This window comes from Coenobita brevimanus, chromosome 59 (genome assembly GCF_032717465.1).
Source record: "Coenobita brevimanus isolate Jiangsu-jjx chromosome 59, ASM3271746v2, whole genome shotgun sequence".
Lineage (NCBI taxonomy): Eukaryota > Metazoa > Arthropoda > Malacostraca > Decapoda > Coenobitidae > Coenobita > Coenobita brevimanus.
This window is the reverse complement of record NC_137012.1, coordinates 865,712-878,819: the sequence shown is the minus strand read 5'-3', so window position 1 is coordinate 878,819 and position 13,108 is coordinate 865,712. Positions and strand designations below refer to the sequence as shown.

The following is a 13,108-nucleotide window of genomic DNA, read 5'->3' as shown; positions in this document are numbered from 1 at the left end:
AACTTTTGAAATACAGGACGTTAAAGCAATTGGACGATAGTTGGAGGGTTGGGAGTGGTCACCCTTCTTTGGGATTGGCTGAATGAGAGCAAACTTCCAGCAGACAAAGGCAAAAGAGTTTGCCTAGGCAGGGTGTAAGCACAGAAGCACAGTTCTTGAGAACAACAGGAGGGACCCCATCAGGCCCATATGCCTTGTTAGTACTGAGGCCAGTGATGGCAGAAAAAACATCAGCTGAAGAAATTTTATTGTCAGCAATGAGGAAGTCAGAGGGGGGAAGTGATGGAGGAACAGCACCGGAATAGTCTAAGGTGGAATTGGAAGAGAAAGTCTGTGCGAAGAGATCTGCTTTATCAGTAGAAGAAATAGCTACAGAACCATCAGAATAGAAAAGAGGAGGGAAGGATGATGAGGTAAAGTTGTTAGAAAGGTTTTTGGCAAGGTGCCAGAAGGAGCGGGAAGAATTCAAGTTGGAGAGTTGAGAGCATTTAGTATGGATGAAATTATTTTTAGCGGAGCGAAGAACAGACTTAGCACGATTCCGGGCAGAAACGTAAAGATGATGTGATTCAGGGGTGGGTTGGCTCCGGCACCTTTTGTAGGCCCTCTCCTTGATGCGGACAGCATTAGAACAAGCGTGATTAAACCAAGGCTTTCTTGCTTTAGTCAAAGGATATGAGAAAGGAATGTATGCTTCCATGCCCGAGAGTTAGACTAAAACTCAAAGTCGCTGCTACAAAGCACTCCCACTGCAATCGTCCTATGCTGGTTAGTTGGTGAGCTATTCAAAAAATTTGGTTTCTTTTTGGAAAGACCTCATATGTATGTACAGTATATCAGTAGAAGAACAGGTTGAAACAAAATTAATGAATGGATTGGGCAGTGCTGTAATAGTTCCCCCCCCCCCATTAACAATCTGCTACTATACTCTCCCCCCTTAATCACCAAATAAATGGGAGTTGGGCTAAGCAAGATTATTTATTTTACAAAAAGCAGTTCACATATGTACTGCAGGCAGCAATGTCTAATCTCAAGTTCCAGACCGGGTGTGTGGAGATTGGAATGAGTTGCTTTTGTCTGCATACAAGTTTTTTTGGTGTACAGCAGTGTGACGACACAACTGAGACACTCCCTGCGGGAGCTCACACAGTGCATGCGAACGTATCTAGAACCCATCTAGAAGTATGTATTGTCATACAACATTGCAATTTCAAGAGGAAAAATTCTGTTCAGTAATGCCAGATGGACTGCTGTTTAGAATCCTTTAAAATATTCCATTTTCTACAATAAAGTGCTTTGAGTACAAAAAGGAATACACAGTCCACGTTCCTCTATACAGTACTGTACAGTGTTGCTGCATATACCCTGATGTATTGCTCGGTCACACAACATGCATGGAAAAGAAAAGTAAGCATCCACCATATGACCACATGCACCCCTCTTACAGAACTGGGATTAGGGATCTATATACCAAAAAAGAGTAACAAGGAATTAGAGAAAGTAATCAAGTGTTGAACAATGGATATACCACTGTACTGTACTTGGATATAACTGACAATGGAGTAAATAAATGATAAACTCTGCTGCAAAGAATAAATGGAGAATAAACAAATATGTATACGAGGACAACAATGATGAGTAGGATAAGGATAGGAAAACAAACGCAATGAATGAGGCTGAAGGGTAAAACTGAGGTGCAGGTGTAAGGGCACAGACTAGGAAGGAATAAGGATTAAGATGATTGTGTGGGGGTCTTTTTGCAACAATATTCTTAATGAAACTCTACAATTTGTAAACCCACAAGGCAATATATGAATAAATACTAATGGATTACTGTACACCTGTTCCAAAGAGTATCAGTACACCATTCACATGAGACAGTCCAATGCCACAGGTGAGGGCCACTGAAAAATGCCCAGTGATTCAACCTCAAGCCGGTAAACTTGCTTTCATGAGGATGTATTATATCCAATACTTGTGACTTTTCCTGGTCAGTACTATTACCACAGAAATATGCAGATAATAACAGATTACCAGTAACCCTCTTGATGAGATATTGTGATCATTTAGGATGTAATCTCCTCCCCTCTGTGTGATAATTTTTGGAGCCAGTGTCCACATAAGCTGGGTCATTTTGATACAGCATAAGCAATTTTAACGGTTCAAAATTATCAGCTTTTACTGTATATTCTTTATATCAGTAATACTATACAGATAACAATAAAGGCAATTACTCCTTGGCAGTTATAATAATCAGTATCAAACAACCACCAATACATAATTACAAAATATAGAAAAGTTTCAAACTTGCAGCACAGATTACCATAACTAAGATTATCCATCAGCCATTATCAAAGACAGTACCAAACACCAGAAGTACTTTATGTAAGATGTAATAAAAATCAGAAAATATAAAGAAAATTCAGACTTTCCCAATATGGGTTTTCAGGAATCATACATATACTGGACAAAATTCATTTATATACTGTACATCATGAATGTATTCCAAAATATAAAAAAAAATAAAATAAAAATCCATACATATATTCCTGTATGCTGGGGGAAATTGGAAATTCAGTTTGCTTGGTAACCATCCATTCATCATCCAATCCAGTACTGTCCCATCTGGAGCTTGGGAACCAGGAGCTAGAGAGCATAATCCAGACATGTAAGGCAAAATGAACCAGCTGTCTGCCAATTTACAGGTAACAATGTACTGTAACTTTAATACTGATAAATACTTTTACTGTAAATTACAGTACTCTAGACAGCAAAATCAGTATTCAAAAAATTAAAATATAATCTGAACTTCAATGTGAGACTTACTTCTCTGGTTTCAGGTCCCTGTAAATGACTCCAACTGAGTGAAGGTGATCTAACGCTAAGGCTAACTCTGCTAAATAAAACTTGACGTCTTCTTCCGTGAACATGATCTGAAACAAGAGATACATTATAAACTGTAGCTCCGTACTTCAGCACTGCAAAAAGTAACATTATGGAAGAGATCATTCAACACTGCATTATCTTAAACCACTACTCTTCACGGACATATATTTGCTGCTTTCAGATAATTTTATGTAGTCAGGGAGACAGTTACTCTGGAGAAGTTAGACATAATTTTCACTATTTCCTTCAGTACAACAGAGCTTTCCTAAAATGAATAAAGTCATTTAGAGGTGGCAACAATACATTATCAATACATGTCTCTGGACTGAAGCATTTATTTTACATGAACAAGAATTAATGGTAATTTTTTAGAGGAGAATACTGTACAGGATCAGTAAGAAAAGTTGCTGGAATTAAGTCACTACAAGAGAAATTAAATGCAAAACACAAAGCATAAAATTCAGTATTACCCCAAAATTTTACAGTGGCAGTTTTATATACAAAAAAATCATCCACTCTTCCACTTACTCATGTCTCTCTCATCTCACCATCTAATCCAGCATTGCCCCATGAGGAGCATAGAAGCCCTGGACTAGGCATGTTTGTCCTGACATTGAAGATGAAAGTCACCAGCCTCACTCATCCCTGAGTGGCATTATATGAACATTAAACCCAAACCACCCTTGGATATAACCTGCACCAGCTCAATCCATCTGGAGCGCCTTCATTACCCACTAAACCACCAGGCATCAAAATTTGTTTATGTGGTTACCATGCAGCATAGTACTGTAGATGGTTTCCTGGTGTACAGGAAGCCATACTGCTGTGATATTTGTAAAACATTCTGCAATACTGATATTTCAACAAAAATAACTACTGTAGTTGCAAATGCACATATTTTCAACAAAACTAGCATTGACTGTCAGTATGAGTGCCTGTGCAATAAAAGACAATTTGAAGCACCGATATTACCCTAACCTTGAACTATCTCTTTCCTAGTTTCTGTATCCTACCTCACTGCATCTTAACATGGTAAAAAGGTCTGGATGGTGACACTGATAATGAATGAGAAATCATAATTCTTATTGCTTTTATTTTTCCCACATACTGGTGGGTTAAGGTACAACTCAAGAACAAGAAAACAGAAAGTAAAAAAGTAGGAAAGCTATTAAGAGCATGCCCAGTGAAATGATCTAAACCCTTAAACATCACTGCACATCATTCGTTGATAATTTTTGTTATATACAAATTCTTGGAATGGATTATTAGCCTCTTCAATATAATGCATTCCCCCCCCCCCCTCAGGTGATGCTATTCAGCTTGGGAGGGCCTCCTCCAACTACAGGAGTTAGAGAAAATCTTATTACCTGTTATCATTTTACTGGCAAATTTTCACATTTTCTTCTGGCAAGCAATAGCAATCTGAAGGACAATGGACAATGGTAAGAGCAGTGAAAGTCTCAAATGTGGATATATGCATTGTTTTATCCTGGGTAAAAAAAAAAAAAAAAAAAAAAGTGAATGTTGCCTTATGAGTGAAAGAAAAATGATCATCATCATTATCTTCCCTACAAAGTCTTACATAAACACGTGTGAATAAGTAATTTAAAAAAAAAGGAAAATAAACACTAATGAGGGTGCTGTTGTTCTGGTCATGTTAATGATCACCAAAGGTAAATGAATTGCTAACAGAAAACATTTGTGGATTCATAATGGCTTGTCAGGAAGGGGGATGAGAGCACTTATTATACAGTAAACTGGTCAGACAGCTTAGTCTGAAGGACCCAGAAACCACGAGGCAGTGAATATGACTCGGTAAACCCCAATTATTGACAAGCAGGATAACAATGAGATGAAGTCCGTGAGAGTTGACTGCCCTTGAGTGCTGGGGAGGGGAGGGGATGTACATAAACAAAAGCCGGTTAAAACAACATCCAATGTACATGAACCCTATGCCTTTAAAAATATGTGTGCCTTTTATCCCTAATAATATTAATACATTATAGAATGACTAAGTATAAAAGTGACCATTGCAATTTGTGCAGTGAAATAAACATTAGCATTCATCTGACCCAATTTACTGCTGGAAGTCTTCTGCTGAAAGATAAATAGGCTCACCTGCAGATCTCTCTCAAATAAATCACCCTTAAAATTTCAAATAATTATATATTTAATAATAAAGCATTTTTGGAAGCAACAATTACTCAAAATATCCCTGCGTGACCATGGCTTTAGGAGGAAAGATGCAGTACAGAAGCAATCACTGAATCTGTATGAAAAGCAACTTCAGCTGAGGTTCACTTACAGTACACTGCAACTAGTCATGTTATTTCATCAAAATCTATATGTACTTCAGAGACAGTTAACAGAAAACAGGAAAACAAAGCACCTAATACCCTGTACAGTATTCTGTTCATTAATTTTTCTTTTCTTTTCTTTTTAATGGCCCTTAAAGTAGTACTATGCATGGGTTATCAATCTTGAATATTCCGTACTGATGGTACTTGAATTCATAAAATCTAGCCAACGGCCATACCACGTTGAGTACACCGCTTCCCGTCCGATCAGCGAAGTTAAGCAACGTTGGGTCTGGTTAGTACTTGGATGGGTGACCGCCTGGGAACACCAGATGCTGTTGGCAACCCTACGTGTCAAGTGGGGTTGGTGGAGGATTAGTGCCCCTCCCTGTAAAACAATTAACTCTAAGCCCTTGGCCACCCCGTTTGGGATACATGGCGTCTGGCAATGAATGAATAATCTGAATATCTTTTAATCTTGTAAGAAGAGTAACAAAAGGGAATGCATTTACATAAGTATTTGTTTATCTCTCTGTCTATTGCCAGACGCCTTAATCTCGTAAGGGGTGGCCACAAACACATCACCTCCATGTCGCCCTGTCCCCCGCCATTTCACTGCCCTGCTTCCACCTCACACCTTCCTCTCTCATATATCTCTCCACTCAATCCCTCCATTTCATCCTTGGCCTCCCCCTCCCTCTCCTCCCCCCCTTACTCATGCACTCTCCTCATCAGTGTCTGTGCATTATTATACAGTATATACACCTTTGGTACACACATTATTTCAATTTGTACTGTATTCTGCACAGAATAAGTAACTGATATTGGTAACTGTCAGTATAAAACTTCAGCATGCCAGTTTTGTGAGGGTCCTCATATGAGGCAGAGTAGGTGGTGGAGCTGAGTTATCTTTACCATTAATGTTTCATCAAGAAAATTTTACTCAGAATGAAAATACAGACATTTCTCTTATATGTGTTGGTAATTTAATAAGATAATTTGCACACAAACTGGAGTACAAATAAATTAATTCACCTTCAATGACAAATGTATGCAACATAAAATATAATTATGCATTGTATCATATCAGTGTACAAATATTTACAAATAATATTTTCACAAATTCTGTTTCTTAAGCAGCCAGTCATATGCAGATTACTGTTTTCTGTGATTAATCTAAGTCAAAAGCTGCATTAAGAGATCATTATCAGTCTTCATTCCCTGAGCCTGGGATTATCTTTATCTTATTCTGGCTACAATTTTATTCAGATCAGGTATGTCCCTCTGCTGCAAGGATTAAAAACATCTCAATAACCTTCAACCCACTGTTGGAGTGGGAAGACTTCATATGGTGGCATGGATATGGCTGGGTGCAGGAGCTACCCAGCTATACAAGAATCCCTCAATTTCCCTCCTGTCCCTCAAAAGGACGACTGTCTACTGAAAAAGAAGGTTGACTCTGGCCTGCAGCCCACCAGGTTCATGTTCAGATAAGCCTGGGGTTGTTGCTGCTACTACGAGTACCATACTACAAGCCCAAGTACAGTCAGCATCAGAAGCTGTGTTGTCTCTCCTGCCTCCCATTCCATGAATTTTGGAAAGAAGTCTGGTGGCACAAAGGAAACCAACACTGATGACACTAATATGTGACCAAATAGTGCCATCAGTGTCAGGTGTTGCACATTCACTACACTGATTTCCAGAGTCCATGGAAAGAAAGGCAAAAGAGGCAAAAGGACATTCGATGCTGACCCTACATCTTTTTTATTTTAATCTGGGTAACTATTAGACAATATCATTCAGTTAAATACATCTCTTGGCTGCACGGGTAAAACATGGAGTCTAATACAATCACAGTTCTCCAATTCATAAATTTCACTATACTGTATGGGGTATCACAGAATGTCTATCTATCTATCTATCTATTGCCAGACGCCTCAATCCCATTCCGGGTGGCCACAAACAAACTGCCTCCACGTCGTCCTGTTCCCCGTCATTTCACTGCCCCGCTCCCAACTCACGCCCCTCGCTCTCACATACCTCTCCACCCCATCCCTCCATCTCATCCTCAGCCTCCCCCTCCCTCTTCCCCCCTCCACCTAACTCACATACACTCTCTTCGTCAGTCTTTCACCCATGTATCCATCCTCTCCACATGGCCAAATCACCTCAGTGTATTCCTCCTAACACTTCCTATCACATCCACATCCACACCACAATGCTCCTTTATATCCTCATTCGTCACCCTGTCTCTCCATGTGACTCCAAAGGCTCCTCTTAAATAACTCATTTCCACTGCTCTCACTCTTGACTTGTGTCCTTCCAGCAACGTCCAAGCTTCACTTCCATACATTAGAGTTGGTATCACAATACTGTCATGTAGTAACTTTTTCACTTCCCTGCTTCTTATCATAGCTTTCAAGGAACCAGCAACCTTTCTTCCCTGCTGTAACCTTTCAAGCACTTCACCCTCCAAACCTCCATCCTTACTCCTCACACTACCCAAGTACTTAAACGTATTCACATTTTCCAATTCCTCACCATCCAACCTCACTGTACATTCACTTCACCTCCCTCAAAGACCATCATTTTACTCTTCCCTACATTCACCTTTAGAGTCCATTTCTTACACACTCTCCCAAACTCATCCACCAAGCCTTGCAGCTCTCCTTCGTCTTCACTCAACAACACAGTATCATCTGCAAACAACAGTACAGGGAGTTTCCAAACACTATCCTCTCTCACCAGGGCCACTCCAACATCCACTACCCTACCTTGTACCTCTTTTATTACCCCATCCATGTACAGACTGAACAACTATGGAGACATGACACATCCCTGTTTCAACCCAACCTTCAAAGAGAAAAATTCACTCAGTTCATCCACACACACTGCAGCCTTAGCACCATCATACATACTCTTCACAGCATTTAACAACTTCCCATCTACTCCATATATATTTAATACTCTCCACAATCCTTGTCTATCTACCCTGTCACATGCTTTCTCCAAATCCATGAAAGCCGCATACAACTTCTTTCCCTTCTCTAGAAACTTTTCCACTAAAGATCTAAGAATGAATATCTGATCTACACAACCTCTTCCCTTCCTAAAGCCTCCCTGTTCTTCTCCAACTAATTCCTCTGTTCTTTCTCTAACTCTGTCAATAAGTATCGTGCCATACACTTTTCCTATTATACTAAGAAGACAGATGCCCCTATGATTACCACACACTTCTTTTTCCCCTTTTCCTTTGTACAAGGGAATAATTATACCTGTCTTCCAATCTTCTGGGACTCTTACCTTCTTCCCAGGCCAATCTGCACATTTTCCACATCCATTCTACTACTACCTCTCCCCCATACTTCAGCATTTCACCACATAACTCCATCAATTCCTGGGGCTTTCCCCAATTTAACTTTTTTCATTGCTTCCACAACTTCTATCCTGCTGATTTCTTCCTGTCTTCTCACCGCCCTCCTTCTCCCAGCCATTCCCCAGCCACTTATACTTGCATTACTTCCATCCTCTATGTTCAACAATTCCTTAAAGTGTTTTCTCCATCTGCTCACTTTTTCTCCCTTCTCCACTAGTAATCTACCATTTTTATCTTTCACTCCCCTGCTAACTTCACTTCCACCCTGTCTTACTCTTTTCATCTCTTTCCAGAACATTTTCTTACAGTCCCTCCACTTTACACTCAAGTTCCTTCCAAATTCCTCATCTGCTCTCTTCTTACTCTCTCTTACTAATCTTTTCACCTCTCTCTTTCTTTCTACATATAACTCTCTCTTCCGCCTCTCAACTTCTTCCACGCCCCTATTTCTCATCCATTCATTGTATGCTTTCTTCTTTTGTGCCACAGCCTGTCTCACCACCTTCATTCCACCACGCTGTTCCTTGCACACCCCTCCGTCTTCTTTTCATCCCACACACCACATCACATGCTGCACATATTTCTTCTGTAAATATCCTGCACACACCTTCCACGTCCCCCATCTGCTCCAATTCATATTTGCCCAATCGTTCCTCCATTTCTCTCTTATACTCTGCCTTTTTCTCATCCTCTTGTAACCTTTCCACTCTCCTTACAAATACTCCTTCTTCCCGTCCTTCCCTTCTTCTATTTCTCCATCCTAATTGGACCTTGATTCTAGCCACCACCAAGTAGTGGTCAGAAAGTCCACTCCCCCAACCTCTATAAGCTCTTGCATCCATTACACATTTTCACATCCTTTCATCCACACACACATAATCAATCATTGCCTTCCTTTCATTCAGTTCACCACCCACCCTTCTCATCACTCGCCATGTATACCTGTGGATCATTTTGTGCCTGAAGAGGGTATTGGCTATCACCAACCCCCTCCCAGCACAAGTGTCCACTAACACACTGTCAATCTCATCTATCTCAGCAGGGACACCCCACTCACCAACTATTCCATCCACCTTCACATTCCCTACTTTACCATTCATATCACCAATCAAAAACACTCTCTCATTCCTTCCAAACTTTTCCATGCACATTTCCACATTTGTCCAGAACTCTTCTCTCACTCTGCTTGCATGATCTTGCGTTGGCGCATACACACACACAATCGCCCACATTTGTATTCCCACTTTCAATCTTACCCACACAATCCTTGACCAAACTGATCCATACTCTCTAATGCTTTTCTTCCATCTTTTACTCACAACCATACATACTCCTTCTTTTGCCCTCTCATTCTCACCTACTCCTGCACATATACCCCATCCATACTCCCATTATCTCAAACTCTCACCTCTCCATTTCGTTTCAGTTATTACGCATACATCAACTTACGCACCCTCAAGCACCTGGACAATCTCTCTCTCTTTCACCTCATCATTCGCTCCCTTTACATTCCACGTTCCGATTACCATGTCCTTTGTCTGATCCTTGGTCGTCATCTTTTGGTCAGTCCTTGTGCGAGGTTTATTGTTTGTCTTTTTAGTTAGTTGTTTTCTGGGTAGAGGCACTAACCCTCCGCCAACACTTTTAGTCGCCTTTTATGACAAGCAGGGATACTGGGGGAGTATTCTTGAAAAAAAAAAACAACAACCCCCAGGGCCTAAAAGATTAATTGATACAATAATACTATCTTCTTGAATGGTCTCTGATGTTAAACAAAATTTACTGTGGTATTACAAATGATAGGATACAATTTACTTGAAAAGAAAGATAATTATCTTCAGTCAACTCAATCATTAGTATAAATGCAAGAGATTATTCTGTTGTCATCTACAGTAAACTGTCAGCAAAAGATGGCATTATTGTTAATGAAATTTCCTCAAAGAATTATCTCTAGGAGGAGCTCACATTTGATGATGTAATACACAAAGCTGTAATGCAACTTCTTTATACTCTGTGTTTAGGGATTCTCCTGCTGATTTATACAGAAGTCTGCAATACACAAGTTCACATTCCTTTTATCTGACTTATAAAACACAAACAACACAAACCTTTTAACGTCTTCAGTACAGTGACATTTCACAGTTTATCTTTGCAACTTCTAGAGAGTTTATTTCAATTTACAAAAGCTTTTGTACTGCAAGGTTTAAACTGAGGCAGTATTTAAAGACTCCAGTTTTGAAAATCTATTCTAGTGTGAGTCAGTTTATTTGGAGACCGCAAAAACAAAATGAAAACTACACCACAGAACTGAAAGAACAAAAATTTTCTTTACAGAGGGTACTGTACTTGGCTACCACTCTCTCTCTCTCTCTCTCTCTCTCTCTCTCTCTCTCTCTCTCTCAAATTACCCTCCTCCCTCACCTCTTTAGACAGCCTGGTGAAAAGATCTCCCCCTCTTAGGAAGTCGAGAATAAGGTATAATTTTCCCTCAGTCTGGAAGGCATAGTGCAGCTTCACCACAAAGGGATGATTGACGTCTGCTAGGATATCTCGCTCCATCTTCGTCCTCAATCTGTCTCGCACTGCAATGGGAGGTGTGGATGTGTGGAATGACATGGATAAGGAAAAAAAAATATCCAGTGTGAAGTGGATAAGAGGAATGACATAAAAAAAGAAAACCATATATATCTCACATTGCAATGTGATACGTAGGTGATTGGAATGATGTAACAGAAAAATATATACAGTAATACAAAATCATAACAATAACTATATTCTGTCCACTTTGACCTGGCCTAGAACTGCCATCTCTCCACACTGAATGCTGAACTGTAACAAAAAATTAACACGGCAATATCGTGTTGGTCACAAAAATGGTGCTATGGAAAGTGTATATCATTGGTATCATCTTATTCTGCTACTGAGCTATGGGAAATAAGACACAAAATGTCAAAAGCCTGGACCAAGTTTAGGAAGAAAATGTACCGTACAGAAAAATGGTGCACACAGAATACAATATCTGACTAAAAGCTACAACTTATGTGATAAATGGATACAATACTAAAATCAAACATAATTCCTACCTAATTCTCATTATTACTCTACATCCTTATTGAACTTATGAAGGGTATGACTCCATATTCTCACTGGAAAAGTTTGTGTAAAAGGTAATTATTTATCATAGAGTGGGAAGGTATATGAGAGAGGGGAGTGTGAGTTGGGAGCAGGGCAGTGAAATGGCGGGGGACAGGGCAACATGGAGGCGATTTGTTTGTGGCCACCCCGTATGGGATTAAAGCGTCCATTATCATCATCATCTCACCCTAATTATTCAGGTTGAACCCTTGACTACAAAAATGTACTTTATAATTTATTCTTGCTACAACCACAGAATTTTTACTCAGTGCATGAAAAACCTTCAACCATGAAGAAGATAATGTAACATCTGTTTCCTCAAGCTCAAAAATTCTCTCTTAAATTGAATTATGATGTCTAGAAGAGGGGAACAAAAAAAAGTCTTTGGAGTGAAGGGGTTTATACAGATGGGGTTATCTAGGGCAAGCTATTTCTCTCTATCTATCTATCTATCTATCTTTGTCTATCACCAGACGTGTTAATCTCAAAAGGGGTGGCCATAAATTAATTGCCTCCATGTCGTCCTGCCCTCCACCATCAGGCTACCCACTCTCCAGGTCACACACACCCTCTCTCATATACCTCTCCCCCCATCCCTCAACCTCATCCTCGGTCACCCCTTTTTGCCCTGTACCGGTACCTAGTTCTTCTTATACACTCTCCTACCTCACTCACACACCCTCCTAGTCAGTCTCATATTTTGCAGGATTTTTGACTATGTATACTCTTGAGGACAATTATCACCAATCTCTCTCTCTCTCTCTCTCTCTCGTGTATGTGTGTGTGTGTGTGTGTGTGTACTTACCCTTCAGTGTAGCCTTCTTTAGCACCTTCATGGCATACAAAGTCCCAGTGTCTTGCCCACTGATCTTCCGCACCAGAAAAACCTGCAAAAAAAAAAATAAATAAATAAAAAATAAAAAAAAATAAAAAATTAATCCATCAGAAGACAGCTTGACACTGGAAAAAGAAACACTGATGATGATGATGATAATGATGATGATGATGATGTTAACTAAAATTACCTCCATCTATTTGGAAATTATGAAGATCAACACCAACCATCATAATACAATTGATTATTTCAGAGCTGTAATGACTGCTGCTACTACTACTACTACTGCTAGCATACTTCCTTCAAACACAATATTCCACTCTTTCCTTCAAATAATTCCTGCATCTACCTTATCACTATCTGCTGCCTTCCTGTTCATCTTCCTTATTATCACTGCAATCTTTACTTACGATACCCTAGTGTCACATTTTCTGCAACAACTTTCCTTCTCTGTTCACCACCAAATCGAATCATATCTCATCACTCCTCTCTCTCGTCACTCCCATTCTATACATTCTCTCCTGCTCCCTATTCTTCTTCTACTTCATTTTTTTTTTCATTTTCACCTCTAACATTTTC

General features: G+C 39.7%; 1 protein-coding gene and 1 non-coding gene across 2 annotated transcripts in view; one reads left to right on the top strand and one right to left on the bottom strand.

Annotated features, from left to right (window-relative positions):
• LOC145402843 (ribosomal protein S6 kinase alpha-2-like) overlaps positions 1-13,108 on the bottom strand; it is a 148,911-nt gene that overhangs the window by 96,827 nt on the left and 38,976 nt on the right. The window contains exons 3-5 of the mRNA XM_080274756.1: positions 12,500-12,581; positions 10,981-11,141; positions 2,827-2,933 (exon numbers count right to left, since the gene is read on the bottom strand). Of these exons, the coding sequence (XP_080130882.1) occupies positions 2,827-2,933; positions 10,981-11,141; positions 12,500-12,581 (350 nt within the window). The remainder of the gene's footprint in view (positions 1-2,826; positions 2,934-10,980; positions 11,142-12,499; positions 12,582-13,108) is intronic.
• Positions 5,409-5,527, top strand: LOC145402949 (5S ribosomal RNA). Its single transcript, XR_013897887.1, has one exon. It is a non-coding gene; the product is annotated as a 5S ribosomal RNA (ribosomal RNA).